Source organism: Metopolophium dirhodum, chromosome 1 (genome assembly GCF_019925205.1).
Source record: "Metopolophium dirhodum isolate CAU chromosome 1, ASM1992520v1, whole genome shotgun sequence".
Taxonomy (NCBI): domain Eukaryota; kingdom Metazoa; phylum Arthropoda; class Insecta; order Hemiptera; family Aphididae; genus Metopolophium; species Metopolophium dirhodum.
The window spans coordinates 36,077,884-36,102,330 of record NC_083560.1 but is presented as its reverse complement, the minus strand read 5'-3'; the positions used below and the strand labels follow the sequence as shown (position 1 = coordinate 36,102,330).

General features: G+C 27.6%; 2 protein-coding genes and 1 pseudogene across 2 annotated transcripts; 2 read left to right on the top strand and 1 right to left on the bottom strand.

The window, feature by feature from the left end:
- The first annotated feature begins 4,050 nt into the window (after positions 1-4,050).
- LOC132937336 (E3 SUMO-protein ligase ZBED1-like) lies at positions 4,051-5,264 on the top strand. Its single transcript, XM_061004164.1, has 2 exons — positions 4,051-4,236; positions 4,308-5,264. The coding sequence occupies exons 1-2, from the start codon at positions 4,051-4,053 to the stop codon at positions 5,262-5,264; spliced, it is 1,143 nt and encodes a 380-aa protein (XP_060860147.1).
- Positions 5,265-11,288: 6,024 nt separating this feature from the next.
- On the top strand, positions 11,289-18,856 carry LOC132934887 (MOG interacting and ectopic P-granules protein 1-like). The gene is given in 10 exon segments (XM_061001290.1): positions 11,289-11,407; positions 11,523-11,639; positions 12,228-12,302; positions 12,484-12,506; positions 12,508-14,544; positions 14,644-14,917; positions 15,145-15,227; positions 16,875-17,293; positions 17,364-17,613; positions 18,723-18,856. Coding segments are annotated over 8 exon segments (3,135 nt in total). The 5' UTR covers positions 11,289-11,407; positions 11,523-11,639; positions 12,228-12,259; the 3' UTR covers positions 18,729-18,856.
- On the bottom strand, positions 18,729-24,447 carry LOC132937326 (probable pre-mRNA-splicing factor ATP-dependent RNA helicase mog-4; annotated as a pseudogene).

The following is a 24,447-nucleotide window of genomic DNA, read 5'->3' as shown; positions in this document are numbered from 1 at the left end:
GATAATTAAAATAAAATAATATTATGTTATCATCAAGTACAATATTTATATCATTGGTAATGCATTTTGGTATAAACATAAAAATACAAAATCACTCGACGGTAGGTATATCATGGAAAAATAACAACAACGCATGGAATAAAAACAGAAAGTGTGACTGCAATGATTATATATTAATACTAATGATTAATCGGATAAAACTGGACGGGGAATAGTCTTATGACTGGGGCCCGGAGACTACATACATACGCAGCTCCGGCCACGGGGTTACCAGTCATGAATTAGGTGTACACATGGCATCTTTTATTATGGAGGTGTTTGGGTTATTAAGTAGCAAAAAGAAAAAAAAAGGGATTTTTGGAGGGGCTCACAGCTTGCGCCACGGAGGCTACAGTGTTAAAGGGGGACCAAAGGGAAAAATTAATAGTGATTACAAATACTTGTGACGACTGGTGGCTTGAGAATTAAGATGATGATCAAGTGACAAATTTGATGAATATGTGGCTCGTACTAGCCTATCATGTTGGAATGGAACAAAATTGAATAAAAATATATCAGGTACAGTTGGTGTTATGACAACCACGAGGTTTTGCTTGCGCAGCAAAGACGGTGTTAACCGGGGGTGATTTAAAAAAACATCAGTATAAGTCAGAGATGGTGGAAAGAGTGTTTGGACGTCAGTGGCGGTGTCTGGCTGTTGGCCATTGCAGCAAGATTTGTATTGAAGAGGGCTGGTAAGTGTCGTCACGCAATGAACTTTTATATAATGATAATAAGTGAGCTGACAAGACTGCACTATGGCCGTACTGGTTTCGACGATGACAGCGAAAACAGTGGCGATGGCTTGGAGCAGCGAATTGTGGTGACGAACACTTCTGTGTAAGGGGATCGTGGGAAAACACTACATAACACTGTTGTTTACTTGAATAATAATAAACACGCAAAATTTGTCAAAATTTCAGTAATTTTCGAAAAATTGATTTAAATTTTTTGGTACAACTCAAAATCTATTAACCGTAAACACTTGAGTTTGTCACCAAATATATATTATTAGTATTTGCCATATATTATATTAACATATTCGAAATATTTTGACTCTTTGTTGTATGAACTTGATTTTTTAAAAATTATTATGATAAATAGGTACTTTCACTTGGTAAAAAACTTGAAAATTTAATGCAAATATCATCATAAGTTGCATTAATAGCAATTCAAAAATATTATAGATACATATTATGCACGATATTTTTTTATGTAATTACCTACATATAAATTTAAAATTTTGAAAATTCATCGAAATCCCGAACATTTGCAAATTATTTTTCAGTGAGAAATTCATAAAAGTTTTTGTTTTCATAGGTAACATAAGAAATTGTAATAGAAAATTCCCCCCACTAGTTTTTCTACAATTAACAAAAATTGAGTTCACCAGAATGTTATGCTATAGGTATATTTTTTCTTATATATTTTCTTTATATATTATTTCTATAGGTATGCAAGAATGACACAACGTCTCCCCTCAGACTCGTTTTTCGTATGTAATGATGTATCGTTGAATTCAAATATAACATATTCATTACAAATTACAATAACACACCTAGGTACTTGACAACTACTGTACAGAAATGCGGTACCCACTATTTTTTTTTATATACAGTGTGATCACGATAACTGATAAGTGGAAACACTCAATAACTATGTGCAGACTTCATATATTTCAATTCTGCTTTTTTGGCTAACTAATAAACATTATTATACACATTTTCATGTGAATTCATGTGAATTGTCCATCTCAGTCGAATTAATAATTCACGGCACGAAGTACACCGACACCTATTTTCCCGTGAATCAAAGTACACTACAACCCAAATAAACCTATAATATTACCTGGTACTATATAACATTTAATATATTTATAATATATATACTACCATTTAATAAATGTAGGCATGATCTATATAATATATTTTCTGGTATTAAGTTTGGAAATATCGTAACAATATCGTACAATAATTTAAAGGGGGACGGAGTGGCCGACCCGAGTTCGATACCTCGGCCGCAGGTGGCATTTTTTTTCGGGCAAGTCACGGTGTCCGGAGAACAAGTGCCGACATCCCCCCACCCAGGGCATGGCAAAACCTACGGGTGCCCCATTAGAAATTCTGCCAAAACACAACACACACGTGTTCCAACCTACCCAATTAAAAAACCTACAGTTCCCTCCCCACACCCAATGACCAATGTTGCCGCGGGTTATCCAAAAAAAAAAAAAAATTATTTAGATTAGAATAATATGTCAATGTCCCGTTTTCGGTTGTTTATTAATTAGGTACCTACTGTAATATCATGCTAAATAGCAATATTATGTTATACTTTGATATTATAACATGTATTTTTATATTAAGTTAGGGATTACCACACATCCATCATCATTTAATGATGATCATTAAGACAAATAAAATAAATAACACGGGAAAATAATTCATTATAAACTAGTGGTCCCTATTACACGTGTATGAAATTACAAGTGTAGTTCGTGTAGTTTTGATATACGTGTATTAGTTCGTGTAACTAAAATTAAACGTGTATTTTTAATACACGTGTATTATTATTTATTACACGTGTACAAGTTCGTGTTATTTAAGTACACGTGTAAATAATAAATATGTCATAAATAAAGGTTTATATATTTTTATAAGAATACAATTAAAAATACAAAATTACAGATAAAAAGACCTTTTCGGCGGAGTCTATAAACGTCCGAGTTTTTAGGTATCGAATAATATATAAAATATGTACCTTTATAAAGTTATAAATAATATTTTTACCAACATTTATGTAGTATATAACACATTATATACTACATATACTCGTATATTATATTCAAGTGCATTATTGACTACACGCTTATCGAGTTTTCGATAAGATAAAGTTAAATCGGTACCACGTGCCGCGTTCAAATTAAATTAAATTGTATTGCTTTTTCGGATTATACAAATTTATTCTACTTGTTGTTCGTTTGCACGATCCACGGATACATGTCTGTTATATTGTACATTGGTAAAATACTAAAATGTCAATGCGTGGAAAAAGTTGGGTTTGGCAGTATGCTAAACGTATTGAAAATAAAGCGTACTGCAATTTATGCGATGAAGATGATAACAACGAGTTTTCTTGTCCCGGAGGTACCACTGGCTCATTGGGAAGACATTTAACTACTATTCACGGCTTAATGGTTAATGCTGTGATTAATAAAGAACAGTAAATAATATACATAATATACTATAATTGGTTTAAAATGTTTAAATTTAAAGCAGATTATACATAACTTTGGTAGTAACGTTTCAATTTTGTATACTCAAATCTTTTCTGTTATTAATAATTGTGTCCCTACATACGAAAAACTTAAATTTAACTTTATACATTTCATTCACTTAGAATCTAAAATATAAAAAATCAGTGCAAAACTTTTCTTAGTGGTAAATAAAAGTATAATGTATAATAAATAAATTAAATAAACTATAAACCGATTTTTTTTTAAATATTTATTATTAGACCAAGGACACACGATGAACAGCAACCGGAAAACGACAGTGACGAAGTTATGGATATTGATGAGACAAATAAAGAAATAAACCTTGAAAAAAATGGATGATCAAGAAAGAGAAAGAGACGAACAAATATACATTATCAAAACACAAACAATGGCAATAATGCACGTTCTTGTTCGAAATACAGGTGTGAATTAATTAACAAAGCATTAGCTAAAATGATAGCTGTAAATCAGTGGCCATTGTCATTTTGCTCAAGTAATGGTTTTCATGATTTCATGTCTGTAGTAGAACCAAGCTACAAGCCATGCAAAGAAGAAGCAATTAAAACTAGATTAAAAATATTATCTTCAATTATTGAAGAACTTATTAAAAACGACTTGCAAGATGCTTCTAGTATATGTTGCACAACCGACTGTTGGACCTCGATTTCACAGGAATCGTATATTACAGTGACCGCTCACGTAATTGATTCTAAGTGGTGTTGACTACACACGAAATGGATAAGCGTCATACTGCAGAAAATGTATCAGAACAACTTATAAATACTTTTGGCAAATGGGATATTACTAACAAAATATTAGCAATAGTAACTGATAATGCGAAAAATATAACTAATGCCATTCCTTTGATAAGTCCCGAAATTTATAATGTTAAATGTGCAGCACATACTCTACAACTTGCCGTTAATTGTGTCTTAAAAAATGAAAATATAGTTAATATAATAAAACAATGCAATAAAATTGTAGATTGTAGAATTGTAAAATTGTACATTCAACATTAGCTAAAACATCACTTGAAGAAAAACAAGAATTACTTGGCTTAACAAAAACAACTTTACTTCAGAGTTGTAAGACAAGGTGGAATTCTATATACCTTATGATGGAACGTCTCGTTTTGAATAGATGTGCAATATTCAATGTTTTAGCAGATCGAACTATAACATCTCAATCTATGGTTCAAAAACTCGAAATTAAAGAACATGAATGGTTATTTATCGAGTCGCTCATACAATTTCTTAAACCGATTTATGTCACTACAAACATTTTTTGTACGGAAAATAATTCGTCAATATCAATGATTAGACCATTATTAAAACAAATTATTGAAAAACATTTAATGCAATGTCATGAAAATGAAGATACCATTGTACAAACATTGAAACAAACATTAGCTTCAGAAATTAAACGCCGCTTTTCGCTTGAATGGGATTCAACTGAATCTGTATTATTAGAACAAATATCTTCATTCTTGGATCCTAGATTTAAAGACTTAGACCACGAAGTATTATCTAATCATGAGGCAATCCGCTCTAAAATAAAACAAATAATCAACCAAAATAATTATCTCGAGCCCAATGAAATAACTACAGCTTCTCAAGAACAACAAAATAAACATAGAAGTGATCTTGAATATATATTTGGAATAAACAATGAAGAAAATGATCTAACAAAAGAATTTCAAAACTATTTAGCAGAACCGCAGTTGAGATTTACATTAGATCCCTTAGAGTGGTGGAAAACACGATATTCAAAATATCCGACAATAGGTAAACTTGCTAAAAAGTATATGACAATTACTGCAACATCAGTGAGTGCTGAACGTTGTTTTTCAACTGCTGGTAATATAGTCACCCGAAAAAGAGCTTCCTTATCACCAGAAAATGTAAATTTACTTGTATTTTTGCATCAGAATAAACAGCTGATGATTTAAAATTAAAACTATCTATTAAAGTATGATATATTAAAATTATTTATTTATTATTATTTAATATTAACTGGATTATAATTAAATTTTTTTTTGGTACTAAATAGGTATTTTTTGTTGTTTTCCTGTATTCATTTATTGTTAAATTATTATTATTAGTATTAATATTGTTTCAAATGTTATTATTATTGTTAGTACTGAATAAATAGTTATAAATACTAATAAATTATGAAGCGTAATATTTTTTAATAAATATAATTTTTATTCATGGAATATTAATTACACGAACCAATTACACGTGTATTTAAAATACACGAATTAATTACACGTGTATTTAAAATACACGAATCAATTACACGTGTATTTAAAATACACGAATCAATTATACGTGTATTTAAAATACACGTGTACAAGTCGTGTACACGTGTATTTTAAAAACACGTCTAAAATCGTTACCACTATTATAAACCATCTACAGTGTGCTCGCCAATTTAGGGAACACTGAATTTATTGACCGGATTACATTGGAATAAATTGACTTTTTTTTGACAAGCTAGTGGTACATAAATACACATTTATATACAGATACATTACAAATTTTTCATTATTTCGGTCTGCGTACGCGCCTAAAAAATGTTTTGTGTTTTTTTTTTTTTTTATAGCAACACCTATTTTGAACATTATATTCGGATAGGTCTATTTTTTTAAAGTAATTTTGATGCATCAACTATGGTTCTAAATTAAAAATTGACTAAATAAGAGCCACTTCAATTTTAATAAATAATACATTTTTTTACGATTCTTTAAAATGCATAAATTAATTTATAGATAATTTATTGATTTATTATTGGTTACATTTTGAATTTTTTTACGAATTTTTTTTTTAAGTGTTATAAACAAGACTAACATAATATGGGTATAAAATTATTTATTAAAAATTGATTAGGTACAACAGTTATTTTATAACTACACAATTAATCAAATATATTGTTCAAAGTTTGATCCGTGATTGTCGACGCATAATTGAATACGTTGTAGACATCCTCTATTGGTTGCTGACATTATTAATTAATTTCCATTAAGGTTATTACACGCAACGACGCAACACAATGTTATTTTTAAATCTGTTGATATTACGATTGTACATCGTACCTACTCTACAAACCATAATGGGCACAATACAAATATATTAGTTATTAATTTATTTTCCCATCTATTTTAAAAATAAACCAAAATTAAATTTGTAGAAACTATTAGATTTTTGATATTTGATAAAGATATAATAGTAACTTATTTCTTGGTAATTAGGTACTAATTGGTTTAATATGATTTATGAGTAGCTATATTGACAAGATTTATATTCCTAAAAAAATCATAGATTTAAGGTAGGTATGATTAAAACAAAAGGAGCAATCTCTTGCTATCTGTATACATACAGATAACAGTAAGCTGACTGACTGATCTATCAACGCACAGCTCAGTAGCGCCAGCTATCAAGCAATATTTAATTTAAATATACAATATTAATTTTAAAAAACAAAACATACGTACTTAATATTTAGAATAGTACGGTTTCTCTAATGATCTAGATGTGCGATAAGAAAGAATTTTCTAATATTTATATTTTAAAGAGGATCAAACAGGGATCTTAAGATTCACGGTGGAAATTAAAAATTTTTTTTTGTTTATTAATGGTTTCTTTTGATTGCAGGTTATATATATGAATTATTTCACAGCGCTGATTAATTAACAATTACATCAATTTGTCCGTAAAAATAAAATGAAATAAATTAAAATAAAATAACCCCAAAAATATATTAATACATGCAATATTAAATACTCCTAAAAATCCGGGATGATCAACTATGACTTCAATACTATTTTAAGTATACCGTATAAACATTTTTTTTCAACTACAAAGCTTTAGACTTTATTTTATCACTTAATGTAAATGGTCCTCCATGATATACGCTCGATTAGTGTCTACGTCATATTTGTTATCAAACCTTATCAGTGATAGGAACTGGATCCAAACAAACCAATATTTTAATGTGGAAATACACTTAAAAAACTTTTAAGCATATAATAAAGACTGAAGTACGATTTTTTTAATATTTTATGGAGTCAAATTTAAGATTTAGTAGTTAGTAGTTGTTAATCCCGTGTGTTCTTTACTTCTACCAATTGTTGTAATCTGAATATTGAGGTAAGTTATTATATATTGTACCTACCTACTGCTTATTATTTGCTAGCTGCTTATTTTGCTTTTAACATATACAACTATATTTTTAAATTTAGTTGTCTGTGCAGTAATTAAATTATTTTATGCTTCAAAATGGTGCTTTGTTGGGCATTTGGGTGTGTCCATTATAATGAAAAAGATAATTGTAAATTTTATCGCTTTCCCAAAGAGCTAAAACTGAAGAAAAGCTGGATCAAGTTGCTAAGGTTATTTAATTTTCATATTGCTTATAATATAATGCATTTTTAAATTGTTTTAAATAATATTAATTATGATAATCGATATATATATATATATATATATATTTATCTACTTGCGTAGAAGAACAGATGAACCTGGACCAGGTGCCCGTATTTGTAGTTGTCATTTCAAAGATGGAAAAAAAAATAATGGGCCTACAATTCTCCTTCACCGACCTCATCACTTTATTCCACATCATTTAACACCAGAGAAAAAGAAAAAACGGAGTTCTACTAGAAAAATAATAACCATGCAAGCTGATAGCAATTATATCTCAGATGATAACCATGAAAGTATTTCAGAAACAAATACAATGAATGATATTAGTGACGAACCATTAAATTTATCATTAAAATCATCATCAAATTTAAGGTATATTAAGTATGCAATAAGTAAAAAATATTAAAGTTAATCAAACATGTATAAATATATATATATTTATTTTTTAGTGTGCAATCAAAAATCCAGAATGTAAATAGTTCCATTGTTGTTGATGCTGACAATTATTTTTTACAAAAAAAAAACGAAGAATTAAAATTAAAATTAAATAATTTATCAATTGCCTTTACTTATGAAAACCTAAGTCAAAATGATGATTTGATAAATTCATACACAGGGTTACTCTCTATTCTCTAATGCTGTGTTTATGGCACTTTACAATTTAGTTAAAAATGTAGAACTTAATTATTATTTAAAATGGACTGTTAAACTATTAGTAAGCCTGATCAGATTCTTATGACCTTATTTAAATTAAGACATAATTTCCCTCATTTTGATTTATCTGTAAGGTTTAAGTGTAGTAAATCCACTGTTAGTAATATAATTATTACTTGGATAAATATTTTACATAACTCTCTTTTTTCTAAATTTATGAAAGAAATGCCATCAAGGTATAAGAATAAGGCTTGTTTGCCAAATGCATTTAAATCGTTTCCCAGCTGTAGAGTTATAATTGATTGCACTGAAATTTATACATCAGTATCCCGCCAATCAATGAATATACAACGGGATACTTACAGTAGTTATAAACACAGAAACACCTGGAAAGTCCTTATTGGAATTGCTCCAAATAGTGATGTTACATTTGTGAGCAGCTTATATCCAGGATCAACCTCTGATAAAATTATAACTTAAAAAAGTGGTATCTTAGAATAATTAATCCCAGGTGACGTTGTTATGGCAGATAAGAGATTTTTAATTGGTGATATTTTACCTCCTGGAGTTTCACTAAATATTCCAACTCTCTTAGATACTCCACAATTTACTCCACAACAAATTATTCAGACTGAATCAATAGCAAAAGCTCGAATATATATTGAGAGGGCAATTCAACGTATTAAATGTTACAAAATTTTAGATTTTATTCCATTTACTATGCTTAAACAAGCTGAATATATTTTTAAAGTTGTTGCAGCACTAACTAATTTGCATAGGCCACTTTTACATGAAGTTCGAGAAAGTATGTAAATAATTAAATATTTTGTCACGAAATTTAAAATTAAATAAATTTAATCAAATATTTGTTCTATCTATTATAATTAATTTGTTTCAATATACTTATTTTAGGTGGGTATGTAAATTATATTCTTTTTTTTTATTATTATTATTTAGGAAAAAGCCTCGGTAAATTATGTTCATTTATATACTTATATCATTAATATTGAATCATGTACGTTATTTAAGAAGATAATTGTAATTTGTAATAAATATCAACATTTAACTCAGGCACTTTTCTTTAATGAATTATAAAATACATATTTAAAAATAAACAATATAACTCATCAGCAAAACTAAATTTTAAACTCTTAAATTTAAAAAACATTTAAAAAACTACATTTCAACAAGATAAGGTATATATTTGTCAATGAAAAATGTTTCCAGAATTTCTAAATTTTCTATCCAATTAACATCTTTTTCGATTTCTGTTATTAATGCCTGTTTGGGATTCCAAATAACCAAATAACAAAATTGACGATTGGTTAAATAGAGTTGGCCTTGAATCTGGTCCCAATATGGATGTGTTTTATTTACAAATAATTCATTATTTTCTTTATATAAAATATAATCATGATTTTTTGTAATTTCAACTTCAAGAACTGCATTCCTATACTTCCATGGACATTTCACTTCTACAATATGACTTGAATTAACAAGTCCATCTGGTGTAGCACCTAATAATCCACTATTTTTTAACCACAGCCCAGTCGGTTTTACATTTACATTTTGATCTTGTTCTAGAACCTTAATACCACAAATCTCATTGGTAATACCCCATTGTACAGCATGCACACCAGTAATATTATTATTATTTTCCAATTGTTTAAATAATGACTTTGGGAACTTATTTCTTTTACAAGCAGCTAGAACTTCACCAAAATTACTACCTGTCAATCTATGTTGCCTATAATGAAACCATAAAGAATTTTTTTGCTGTCCTGTAGTGTCTTTAACCAACTGTAATATAGTGCTATCATCAATATGACATTTAGTGAATAACAATTTTTTAAGAGAAATAAAATCTTTCATTCTAACTAAACGTCTAATTTCTGGACCAATCGTCTTAACTAATGCTATATTATTTTCAGATGATTCTGGTTCAGGTTGTAACAACCAAGAAAAACCAACGGGTTCTGCTAAATTGGATATTTCCTCTTTAAAAATGTTTATATCTGTTTCTGAAACAATGGTATTTGGAAAATCAATACTTCCATGTATTTGATTAATGGTTTTAATTTCTGTTGACAAATTATTTTTCCTAGCACTCCACAAGCAAGATTTATCAGTAGAACTTAGATTATAATGAGTGTATAAAGCTAAGGCAGCTATGTGATGGCAAATAGCTGTGCCTCGAGGGCAAGAGCATTTACAATTTGTAATACGATCATCATTCATTAAAATTTCAACTTTGTATGGATCACTACGCATACTAGGTTTAACTTCCCCACAACTATACCTAAATTAGGATCCATTTGAAATTTAAGAACATGATTGTCTTTATAAGCTATTTCACCTCTTTTAAGTTGTTAGATATTATTTTTGAAATAGTCTGAAATTGATGTTATTGATAATAAATGATTTCCAGCCATTGCTTTTTACTAACAGAACTTAAAATAATAGTAAAAATTTCTTTTTTCAATTTTCAATTTAAATTACACAAAAGTACAAACGATTTATAAAGGTATGCACTATACAGTATATTAGAACTATAGACTACAATATTTGTTTGGATCCAAATCATAATTTTGATAAGAATTGATAAGAATTGTGATGTCACACTAATCGAGCGTATTCCCAAACGCATAGTTCTTTCTCTTTCTAATCTCGTCCACTAGTTTCTCTCTCTAAGCGCTGTCCATTAGTCAATAGGTCTCACCACAGTATTTTTGATAATTGATAAGAATTTAGAAACTGCTGAACGGCGCACTGTCACTGCCCGCTGTGGAATGTGGATCACTGTGGTTGTGATTCATTCATGCTCGTAACATTCTAATTTCCTACATGTTAAATGTTCATTTGAAATTTCGTTTTATGTTTCCAATTTAAGTAATGAAATAAAAAAAAATTGTTTCGTGTATGTCTAATAATCCAGTTATTAATCTATTTGATGATCCAAGTAAAAAGGTTGTTTTAATATGTGCACCAATGGGCCGTGCCGCCGTGGTAGCAGGTAAGTGTACATAGGTATTTGTTTTAAACATTGTGTTTTAACTTGCAAGTTTAAAATGCATTAACATTAATATCATATTAAAAATGATTAGCTAAATAATTTCTTATTTTTTTAGATTATAATTTCGGAAATTGATTCGTTTGTATGAATGTAATTTATGTTTGACACCAATGATAATGGTCAATTGTTATGTCAGCTGAGACTAGGGCACATTAATTCCAAACTGGTACAGGTGTGTTTAAATATGTTTGTCAATTTCAAACTAAATTCTTTTTTATAAAAATATTTATTTTTTATGTTTAGATGATAGACCACTTATTGTACAATTTAATGCCAATATTTCATCTGATTTTGTTAATGCTTCTAATTTGATCATTCCATAAGCTTTACATGCATTTTATTTTTTTAATTTATTAAATTTGTTATTTTTATTTTATTTAGATACTAGGTATATGTATTTCAATGTCTATTAGTTATAACTTTAATAAATAACAAATGCTTAATACTGGTATTTAAAAATGTTTGAAAATGTACTTAACTGTAAGCATTTAATTTGAATTTGAAAATATGTATACTTATTCTGTTATGTTATAACTGTTATAGCTATTGTTACAATAGTTATTACTTAATTTTGTTTCTACTTTATCGACAAATTATATCAATCAGCAATTTTAATTAAATCAACTAACAATTATTCACACTATTAATACTGCGTTAATACTAAGTAGTTTTTATGTTTTGGGTATTACATAATATATCATATTGTAGATTTAGCTTTTATTTAAAAATTAAAATGTTTAATATCAATGTTTATTTTCAGATTCATTTTCATTAGCTTAACTATTCAATGAAATGGCAGACACAGACATTAAGCAAATTAATGAAACAAATTTAAGTATGTTAATCTTAATCTTTAAACATTTAATTAAATTATAGGTAATTTATTCTTTGTTGCACATGTCTAATTAACATTTTTATATATTAGTAGTTATAGTTTAAATGAGAATGCCAAAGTCCTCCAGTATATATTTTTCAAAATTAAAATAACTTAATTTTTGATTTATGGTTTGTTCTAGGAGTCAAATTAGTTGGTAATAACTAATATCTGTGCAAATTCTGAACAACTTAAACAATCAATTGATTCACGAAAAACCAATAAAATGATTGATAAGAATGAACAGAACTGTGGTTCTATTTTAAATTCTGATAAAAGTAATGATGGTGAAGAGGATTACTGTGAAATAAATTATGAAGATAATGATAGTGAAAATGAACATCAAATTAATAATACAGACTGTAAATCAGATAATAATGTTATCGAAGATGATCAGACTCTTCACAGTGAAAATGCAACCATAAATAGTGACGATTTGTTTGATCCAGAAAACAGTTATAATCGTACCAAAGAAATAAATATCAATGACAATGAAAAACAAATGGAAGCCAATGATACAGTCAATGAACAAAAAACAGAAGACAATGAACAAATGGATGATGAAGGTGAAGAGGACAATGAAGAAGATGAAATAATTGATCAAAACGATACTGAAAGTAGGTCAAATGAGATAAAATTATCATTAGAAGATTCTAGAATTAATCTTGATAAATCTGTGACTATTGTTAAAGTTCCAAATCCAATGCAAAATTCTGGTAGTAGTGGAAAAAAAAAAATTAAAAGTTTACCTGACATAACCTTAACTCCACGTAGAAGTACACGGAATATAAACAAACACAAAAGTTTTAGTGATAACGACAAAGAGAAGGAAGATAGTGTAATAGTAGATGACAACACTAAAATTTTACCTAAGAAATCACCAATGATAACCAAACCAATTGTTGTTAATGACACTAAAAAATTTGTAAAAACTGCTGCTGAAACAAAACAAAAAAGTAATAAAAAAAAACAGAACTTAGTTATCATTGATACTAACATGTTAATAGGACAAAGTAACTTACCTATTGCGGTATCTATGCAATCAAACACCTCAAGTAGTGCAACGAATGTTACTCGAACCGTTACTAAATCGATTCAAAATTCCTATAATCGAGTACAACACTTGCAAACTACTATCAATCCTTTTATATTAACTACTTTACCAACTCCTGTTACAGTACCTACAAATGTTCCAAAACCTCCAATTATATTACCAACTTTAACTGATGATATGTTTGTTGCTGAAGCCCCATCTTTTATTGTGCCTTATATCTATGAAAAGCCATCCAATAAACAATTTAAAGAATACATTGAAAATTTAAAAAAAATAAAAGTTGCTAAAGAAGATGAAGATGAAACTCATTGCAAAGAATCTTCAGATAAGAAAAACGAAAATAATCAGAAAGAAAAGAGTAGTAAAAGATCGGAAACTTATGAAAAGATGGATATTGATGAGTTAGAAAATGATGTGTCTCGTTGCGAAAAAATAAGAGATGGCTGTAAAGAAAATAGTCTTAAAAATAATAAAAACGGTGATCATAAAATGTTTTATGTATTAGAAAGTACTAAAAAGGATGATTCAATATCCAAAAATTTGTCTGAATCAATGGATTTTAAAAAAAGCATTACCGTTCTCACTGTTGAATCTGATGAAAAGAAAACTGAAGTTGTTAAACCAGAAATTCAAAGTTCCAACTACTTTGATAATCCATTGGGTAAGTTTTTCATGCAAATAGGTATAAACCTTGTTAAAGAGCATGTTCAACTTGATCTATTAGTTACACAGAGAAGAAAAAGAGATCGCGAAGTTGATAAATGTCCTAAAGAAACTCACATGACTATTAGTTCTTTAATTAAAACTTTAGAATTTAGTAAAGAGAATAATGATCCATTCCAATTTGGTTTAAAAAAATGTGAATTGTGTAATTTTAAAACTGAATCAAGTTTAGTAATGGATCATCATTTAGAGACTCCACATATGACAGCCAATTACTGCTATAGATGTAATTTTTGTACTTTCCAAGTACGCAGTCCTCATGAAATATTACAACACAATATGGATATACATAATATTAGAGGGCGCTTAGAAAGAGGTCCAGCTCTCCATCAATGTCCATGTTGTCCATTTGAAAATAAAAATATGGGTAAATTAACGAGACATTTGATTTCTTGTTCAAAACAATATCGACCGGAAATCAATCAGGTACATATAATTTAGATTTTTTAAACTGAGTAATGTATTATGTATTTATGTGTATGAAGTAAATTTAATTTATTTAATTTATTAATTGTTTACTTATAGGCAACACCATTAGATTGGGAACCTCCGGCAAAAATATACAGGGTATTGCGAAATAAACATTCAATGAGTCATGGTAATGCTGTTTACCAAGCAACTATATCTGGATTTAAACAACTTCCCAATCCTAATATGTTGCAATTACAACAGCAACAATATAATAAAATCGTTCTTTCTTCTGGTGTTAGACCTCATGGCCGTACTGTTTTACCAGGACAGCGGTTTCCAGGAATGGTGCCTTCTTTTCCAGCTACACTGCCAAATCAAACTTTTGGAGGTTTGTCAATTACTAATTAAAACTAATTAAACAAAAACTATAAAAAAACAGTTATATTTATTATAGGTAGTACAATTTATTGTAGGTACATAAAATGAAATAACATTAAAAGTTGGAAATATTATCAAATGATTACTTTCTATTACAATTATTAGATTAATGTATATTAATTACCTATATAATAATATATATTCAATCAAAATATATCATATAATATTTGTTTACAGGAATTCTGCTTAAGAATACTAGTATTAAACCAATCAATCAACCAATTATTGGTATTACACCTAATTCAATGAACAAATATCAGGTAATTAATATTTGTATTATGTTAAATTAAAAATTACAAACCTAAAAATGAAAAAAAAGTATGAAAGTTATCAATCTTATTATAATACGACCTGGTTGTATTCCATTCTTCAAAAATAAATTGAATTTCATTATAGGTTCTGACTTATGGTTATAGTTTAATCGGGTGGGTGTCAACTGTCCGAAAATCATATTTACGAAAGTCTTGTGTTCGAAAGTTCATGTCACCGAAAAATTGTATCTTAGAAAAACCATGTGTTTCTATAAGTCATGTGCTTGAAAGGTAATTTGTTCGAATAGTTATGTTTCAATAAAATTGTCAGACTAATCTAAAGTACATTAATATGTATTTTATAAAATATAATAAAACAAACCCACATACTAATGAAAATATAATAGTAGGTATATATTATTATTATTTTTTTTTAAACCAGACATATTTATAGTTATATTCCCTAGAATACATTCTTGTCTTATAGAATAAATTACTATTTGTCTGAGTTTATGTTGTTTATTATTATAAATGTATAAGAAAAATGTAAATAAAAAAATAAAAAAAAATATTTATAAAGTTAAATTATGTGCAATGCCTTTTAAAAATTCTAACTTGTCTAAGTTATCGTCATCGTAGATTCTTTGTTGAATACATTTAAGGCGAGCATTTTGTAAATTGACGTTCTTTTTTGCTCTTTTTGAAATCCGTCCTTGTATAAGCTATTCAATTGTTGATTCTGTTTCATTTTGCACTTTTTGTATTAACTTAATGAAGTTTAATAGACCTGTAGCATAATTTAAAGAATCATTATAATTATATTAATATATTTCTAAGCTATAAACTTAGTTATACTTATCGATTACTTATCGATTACTCACGCAATACGAAAAACCTGTTTTCTGTGTGAGATATATCGGATCATGTTCTAGAATTCTTAGTTTCGCAGTTTTTTTTTTAAATTCTAACAAATAATCTTTCAAACAAATGACTTGTCGAACACATGGCTTTTCTAAGATAAGATTTTTCGATAACATGAACTTTCGAACACATGACTTTCGAACACACGGCCGTCAAACAGGCAACCGGCACCCATTTTAATTATAGTTTAAGCTGTAATTTTGATGCCTTAAAATTGTAATTTAATAATTTCATACTCAAAACTAATATGTATTTTTTATTTAATATTCTAATTAATAAATACTATAAAAATATTTTTTATTCAACTAAAAAAATTTTATCACCAAAAACTATTGTGAAATATGATAAATATTTTGTATAAAGATTCAGTATGGACATAACTTTTAATTTATAATAATGCTACTTATAACTTGTTGTATATTCTCTATCTGAAAATTAGCAAAAAAATGTATTAAAAATTAAAACAGAACTATCAAATCAATACATTTTTATTTTACTCATAATTCTATATTGTATTGATCATGATTATAGAGCTATATATTTAAAGCAAATTTTAACATTATATGCATCAAAATCTTAGTCATAATAATAATAAGTTATTAAACAAAAACTGTTTTAAAAATATTAAATTTATTAGTAATTTTTTTTTAGTATTAAACATGATAAATTGGTATTATTAATCGTATACTGATATCACTTCCAATTAAGAAAACTTTTTTATGTATTTATTTTTAGCAAAATTCAAAAATTAGTAAATCTGTTAAACAGCCAAGTATAGATATAACTCTGCCTCAATCATTTACATTGAATAGCACACAGTCAGATTTTGTGTCTACCATATCTAAAACCAAACCACAACAAACTCAGTCGTCATCCACTTCAACTAATAGAAGCAAAAAACAAGCTTTTATAATTTGTGAAATATGTGATAGCTACGTTAAAGACCTAGAACAATTACGTAATCACATGCAGTGGATACATGAAGTGAAAATTCATCCAATCATGATTTATAAACAACCACCATTTAACTGTCAAAAGTGTCGATTTAGATTTTTTTTTACTGATCAAGGTCTTGAGAGACATTTACTAGGATCACATGGTTTGGTCACATCTAGTATGCAAGAAGCTGCTAACAAGGGAAAAGATGGTGGAAGGTAATATTATTTATTTTTATAATTATCTCTAGATATAGTATGTTCATATTTTAAATAATTTCAAAATTAGATGTCCAATATGTGCTGAAGTTTATCAATGGAAGTTATTAAACCATGTAAGCCATGACCACTCTATAACATTAAAGCCGGCGCATTTACTTTACAAATGTAGTGTTTGTACTGTAACATTTGGCATGTATAAACAGTTTGAAAACCATGTACATTCAGCACACAGTAATGTAACTAAAAACTCAAACAGGAAACCTCTTAGTAATCAACCTGTAGCTTCTTCATCAACTTCTATAACATCTTCACCAAAGGTAAATAATAAAGAATATTTATATGTTTATTCTGAAATGTATAATGTTGATAATATTTAATAAAATTTTTTTAATTTTTTTTTATAAGCCATAAAAATAAATGATGAAATTACCATAATATAACAATCACTTAAAATTCAAAATTTCTCTGTTAAAAATAGTAATAGTAATGAACAAGTTACATCATCTGGAAAACAAAGTTCAACTCCGAAAGCCAAAGTATGAAAATTTGAAATATACATAATATACATTTTTTAAATTCACTTATATGTATAATAACATCCTAAATGTTTTTCTTTCTGATTATATTTTTAAAACATAAAATATTTTGTAAGTAACCTAATTATGAAAATAATTTAAAATAGTAAAATCATAAAACAATCGCTCAATTGTAATTTACTTAAGTGATAAAAATCTTTTACACTTTAGATTAAGTTTGCTTTTTCATCTTTTGATAATTTATTTATTTAAGTATACTGTAACTAAAAAAGAAAAACCCAAGGCTGGGCAAGTTAATGATTTTTTTTAACTCAGTTAAGTTAAGTTAATATGCACCAATAATAAAAAGTTAAAAGTTAAAAGTTAATTTAACTGTAGGTTAACTCAGTTGAGTTAAAAGTTAATACACACTTTTTGTTAACATTTTATTAAGTTAAAAAAAAGTTAATTTGTTTATACAACACTAGCGTACTTAATTTTTTTCCAACCCCAAACTAAATTATAGGATATAGTGTTAATACTCCATACAGTATTTCCATATAAGTTAGATTCGAATGATATACATTTTTAACTTTAAACAATTTACGATTCATATTTTTTGACATGAAAACGAAATAGACTGAAATAGTGAAATATTATAAAATTAAAAACAAAATAAATTAACTTAACATACTTCTTAAAATGAAAAATTAACTCGTTAATGTCACGTTAATTAAGAAAGAAATTTAGTAAGTTAACAGTTAAGTTAATGAAAAACCATAAGTAACTAGTTAAGTTAAAAAGTTAAAATAAAATTAACTTTTTAACTTAACTTTAACTTTTCAACTCGTTAATGCCCAGCCTTGGGAAAACCATTAGTTTAAAAATTCTTATTACATATATATTTTTAGGTTTAAATGAAAAATAATATGAAGATATTTGGTTTTTAGTTTTGAAGAACACAATAAAAATCAAAGATTGTTGGCTTACCCAGTTTACTTGATATTTTTAATTTTGTTAACATATTATCAGGTCACAAGGATGACATGTAACATAATAATTCTATTTGAATTTAAGAATTTACCAATTATAATTTTTATAAATATAATGAATATTATTATTGTTGATTTCAAAATTGTATTCTGTTTTTTTATTACGACGAACAGTGTGTAGACCCATATTTAATTATATTTTACAGAAATGTAATCTATGAATATGCAATTTGTTATAAATATTACTAATTAGAAATAATTTTACATTAACATTATTTCCAGAATATTATGTATATTCAATATTGTACCATTGTCTATCCATGACTGTAAATAACAATATGCTTATTTTCTTAGTGGAGGTGTATCTATTATTTTTGTATACCAAACAATTAATTACACACTTTATTAGTTAATAGTTTCTTTTATTCAAACTAATTAGACTGATCAGATAACATAGTATTCAATTAACTAATAACTTTAAAAAAATTGAAAGAAAGAAATGTGTTAAAAGAATGTGATTTGTTAAATTTTGTTAAAAAAAAAAAATAAATTAAAGCTATCTTTAAACTTAAAAATGTGATGTATGAATTTAAATTGTATACAGTCTGTACTTTCCAAAACAACTTCACCACATCAGTCGTAATTTCGTGACAACTTTAATTTCAAGGTTATGGCAAAATATATTCTTATATCTGTATGTATAAAATTACTAAAATTACAGTATCATGATCTTAGCACGTATATAGTGAATGGAGCTAGGTACTTTGATAATTTTGAGTGTCCAAAATAAGCCCCACCCCATTAAAGACCAGAGTTTATATCTTATGCGGATTCTTTTAACCTGAAACAGACAAAGCAATAATGAATAATAATACATAATTGTTACTATAACTTATAAAAGTTAAATATTTTTAATGTTGTAATATAATATAATATATATAATATAAAACAAATAATAATAATATTACTGTTATATAACAGAAGACAATAGTCAAATGGTAAAATTTTAAAAATATATAATAACTTAAAAATTTATACCAGGAAATGGTAAATAATAATAATCTTACTGTCGTATAACAAATGGTAATATTTTAAAAATATGTAAAAACTTAAAAGCAAATAGTACATAATAATAGGTAATACTGTCTTATAACAGAAGACAATAGTCAAATACTATAACAAAATAAAAATAGATGCAAACATTAAGAGAAAGTTGAAAGTTATACTAGAATTTCCTTAGTGGCTTAGTATAACATATTATGAAGTGTGATATAATTTTGATACATTTTTTTTCTCTTGAAATTGTTTTAAGTTTAAGAGTTTCTTGGTAAGAATATTGTCTCATCCTCATCTGAATATAATAGACTATTATTTCCGTAGTGACATCAACTATGTGTACACTGCAGGTGTACTTAAATTGGATATTACTAGTCACATCAGTAATTACTTTTTCAAAAACATCAAGGCTTCACAATGTTAAGAAAAAAAATGTTCCACTGAACTCAAAAATTCAAATAAAAATTTATTAGGGTGAATTAATTGTCCTTTAGATTTAGCTACGACTAGTTCACCTGATTTATGTGCAATGTCACCACTTTTCAAAAATTCTATGCATGTTGGGCATTTTTTATATTTTAAAATTTTTCTAGTAACATACCCACACACATAGTAGACTATGCAGTCTCTAATACTTGAATCGCTTTCTGAATCCACAAATGGCAATATTTCACAAGCTTCCCACTCGTTGTTAGCAATCAAACTGTCCAATATTTCTTTCAGTTTTACAATTTTTTCAAATCTTGCAGAGGTTTTGTCATGAAAAATTTCTCGAAGATCTGCCAAAGATATTTTTGGCACATCAGCATCTGTTATAGTACAATTTCCTTGTTTAAGTGGTTTTAAAACCGAATGTACTGAAAGTATCTTGTACAGGTGCAAAAATGTTGGGAAGGTAGGATGGTCGTTGGGTCCAGCTGCTTGTCTCGTAATACCAAAGAATTTCTAAACAAAATAATATTAACACGGCAATTCAGTTATTTTACTTTAATATTTAATATACATTTACTAATGTTTACTTCTAAATCGTCCTGACAAATTTTACCAGTTAGAACATAGTCAAAATTACATTTTTCTAACAAGCACATTGAAAGTTCTATTGTACAATGTAAAGTAACACATAGTCCTTGTGCTGTCTGTGACGACAAAAACTCATTAGGCTCAATGTTACCCATATGCATTTAATTTTCCCAACAATTGATATATTTAATCGCATCTTTAAATGTCCTGTAATCCTTTCGTAAATTTAAATCTTTTGGAGCAGAAAATTTAAAAACTGTTTCTTTATTGCTCTTGTAGCCCGAAGTATAATTAACAATGCAGCACTTTCCCATTGTAGTTAATATTATATTATATAAAATAACTACCTATATACTAATATACAATTATACAATTAATGTTTAACAATATTTAATAGTAATTAATACATTAAAACAATGTTACTAATACAAATAATCATTATATCAACAAGTGTTTGTCATCATATATTCACTAATCAATGGTCCTGTGACAGGCAGCGCTGGTTAGTTCGCATGCACGTCACGCGGGTCAAAACTCGCTATGGAGAATTCTACGCCGATTCCCAACCTGAGTAGATAACCGTGATACCAACTCATAGCATAAAACCCATCTTGGAAGTTCTTCAAATAAACTGCTATTTGGATGAATAATAACGGTTTGATTATGTTTAACAGTACGATAATGATCTTTTGACAATCTTGCAATGTGATAAAAATAACCAGCAGTTATGGCCTTAAACAAATAAAATATATTTATGTAAAAAATTTAAATTGCTCATGTAATTTATAAAAATAATATTGTCATACTTTTCGAATATTAACAGTTTTGGATGGATTTGATACTATATCCATTTCAACACGTTGCATTAAACCAACTAATTGATCTCTGGCATCCCGAGCTCTGCGCATTGATCTATGTTGAATATAATTTTCATAACACCAATTTGTACTAAAATCTGTATTGTCCCATTGATTATAAATGTTTAATAAAGCAAAATGATCACCAGTTTGTAAAAAAAAAAATTTATGAGCTGTATCAGCTAAAATTATTTTATCTGTGGGTCTGTAAAATATAGCGCTATTTACAGTTAACATTGCTGCTATGGAAGCAATTTCTTCTGAAGATTTATACCTGAAATTACAAAATAGTTAGATGATAATTTTTAAGAGTATAAAATACAATAAAGGTTTAAATTTAAAAATCAACATTAATTTTGTCATTGTTAGAATGATTAAAAATAATAATTGACCATTGTAAATTAAAATAGTTTTATTTATTTATTTTTATTATATTTTTTTATTGGTCTTGAACCCGGCAACTATTAGCTATTGTAGGGGGTTACAATTGGTAAAATTGGATTGGTTAGCAACATGTGTATGAGTGGCAAGGTTTTTGCCACTAAGAACCCAGGTGGTCACCCATTCGGGAACTAGTTGCAGCAGGCGAAGCATACTCTCAATCACTTTGCATACTGATTGCAGCCACCGCACCACACCAAGCCATTGTCTTATTTTTATTTTGTTGCATAAATTTTAATAGTGTAATAAATATAATATTATATCTTCTTATTATCCTATATTACCTATAAATATGTTTAGGACAAATTAGAGATACTAACTTCTACGAAGCCAAGAGCATTTTTTCCATCATTGGGTCTAATGGGAATTCAGCAATAGGACGTCCTAATTTGGTTAATTCACCCTTGTGATTCAATGCTCCCAATGCATAAAGTTGTGTCCAATGCAAGCACTTTAAAAATAAGGATTTAAAAAAAAAAAAAATTAGATTTTATAAATTAAATTAACTTACTAAGGTTTTGTGCGGAAGAGGATCTAAAAAATCAAAATGTATCAAGTCATGAATACCAAGAGCCTTTGAAATCAACACAGGATTGCCCAAATTAATTCTTTGAATCTCTGGAACTGTATTGTCTTCAAGTTCACTTTTATAAGCCCCAAGCTTTTTTTGATGTATACAAGCGAAAACATTTACCAGCAGCTACTCAACCAGCTCTTCCAGCTGTTTGATTAACACTTGCCTAAAGTATTAACATTAATAAAAAATAGTATAAATGCAAATCCATCTTTACAAATAATTTACCTTTGATATTGGTACAACTATTGAAGATTCCATGCCAGTACGTGAATTGAAATTATTTTGTTTACAAAACCCTGGGTCAATAACATAAATAATATTGTCAATTGTTAAAGAAGTTTCTGCTATATTAGTGGCTGAAACAACCTAAAGTAAAATTCATAACATTATTATTTTTAATTAAATTTACTAGAAAAAAAAAAAAATTAAGAATGACTTTTCTAGCGTTGGGAGGTGTAGGCTCAACAATTTTGGCTTGCATCTCAGTAGGTAAATTACTATAAACTGGTAATGAAATCAGTTCTTTGATTTGAGAACCAAGTCTACAACACGCTTCTGCAGTAGTTTATTACAAGTTTCAATTTCTTCCTGGCCAGTTAAAAAAGACTAGTATATCTCCGAGGGGCTGTGTTACATGTATCTGGAATTCTTTTTAGATACAACACAGGCATCAATATAATCTGCCTCAGGTGCTTTTGTGTAGTATATATCTACAGGGAAACGTCTTCTGATAACAGACATACAAAAATAAATTTAGTATTTACACAAAGAAATTATAAAATTTAAACAATGTTTACCAGGTATTCTAAATATAGGTGCATCATCAAAAACTTCTGGGCGTCTAAAGTGGCACTTGATATTAGTAATTTCAAATCTAGTCTGAATCGTATAACATCTGTTACTAAACCAAATAAAATATCAGTATAAAAGGTACATTCATGAGCTTCATCTACAATCATCACACTATAAGACTGTAAATCTGGTTCAGGCAAAAACTCTCTATGCAATATTCCATCAGTCATGTATTTGATATAGTACGCTCTGAAGTGCATTCTTCAAAACTTTAACTGTAACCAACCTGAAATTGTATCAAATGTCAATATATTAATTTGTATTTCTTTTAAAATATAATTAGATTGTTTACTTCATTTCTAAGTTTAACAGACATCTCTTCAGATACACGAGCTGCAATTGACATAAAAGCAACTCTTCTAGGTTGAATGCATACAATTATTTTATTATTCTCTGTGAAACCAGCTTTATATAAATATTGAGGAATTTGTGTTGTTTTACCAGAACCAGTACACCTTTTATGATAAGTATCTAAGTAAAATAAAAAATTTATATTTTAAGGCTTAATTAAATGAAGTGTTAATTCAAATAAAATTATTACCTGATGGTCTTCAATAGCTCTTATTAAATCTTTTTTGAATTTATGTATAAGCATTATTTTTTGTCTCTTCTATTTTAAGGTTTTTCTTTTGTTTTTCAGTAATTTCCGGTTTTTCCTTAAAAGCAAAAACAAAAAAAAAACATTAAATATAAATTATTTTGTTAAAGGGTATTAACATATATCTTCATGAGTGCCAGGTAAATTTGCAGTTTGAATAAAATCTATTTGATTATCAATCAATAATTCATATTGTTCTTTTTCTTGTCTTTTAGCACCAAATTTATAAACAGCAGAAGACAT

Excerpts from the sequence above, each read along its gene's own strand:
- LOC132937336 (XM_061004164.1), top strand. The coding sequence starts at position 4,051 with ATGGATAAGCGTCATACTGCAGAAAATGTATCAGAACAACTTATAAAT. Across the intron at positions 4,237-4,307 it reads CACATACTCTACAACTTGCC|AATTGTAAAATTGTACATTC; the intron begins GTTAATTGTGTC and ends TGTAGATTGTAG.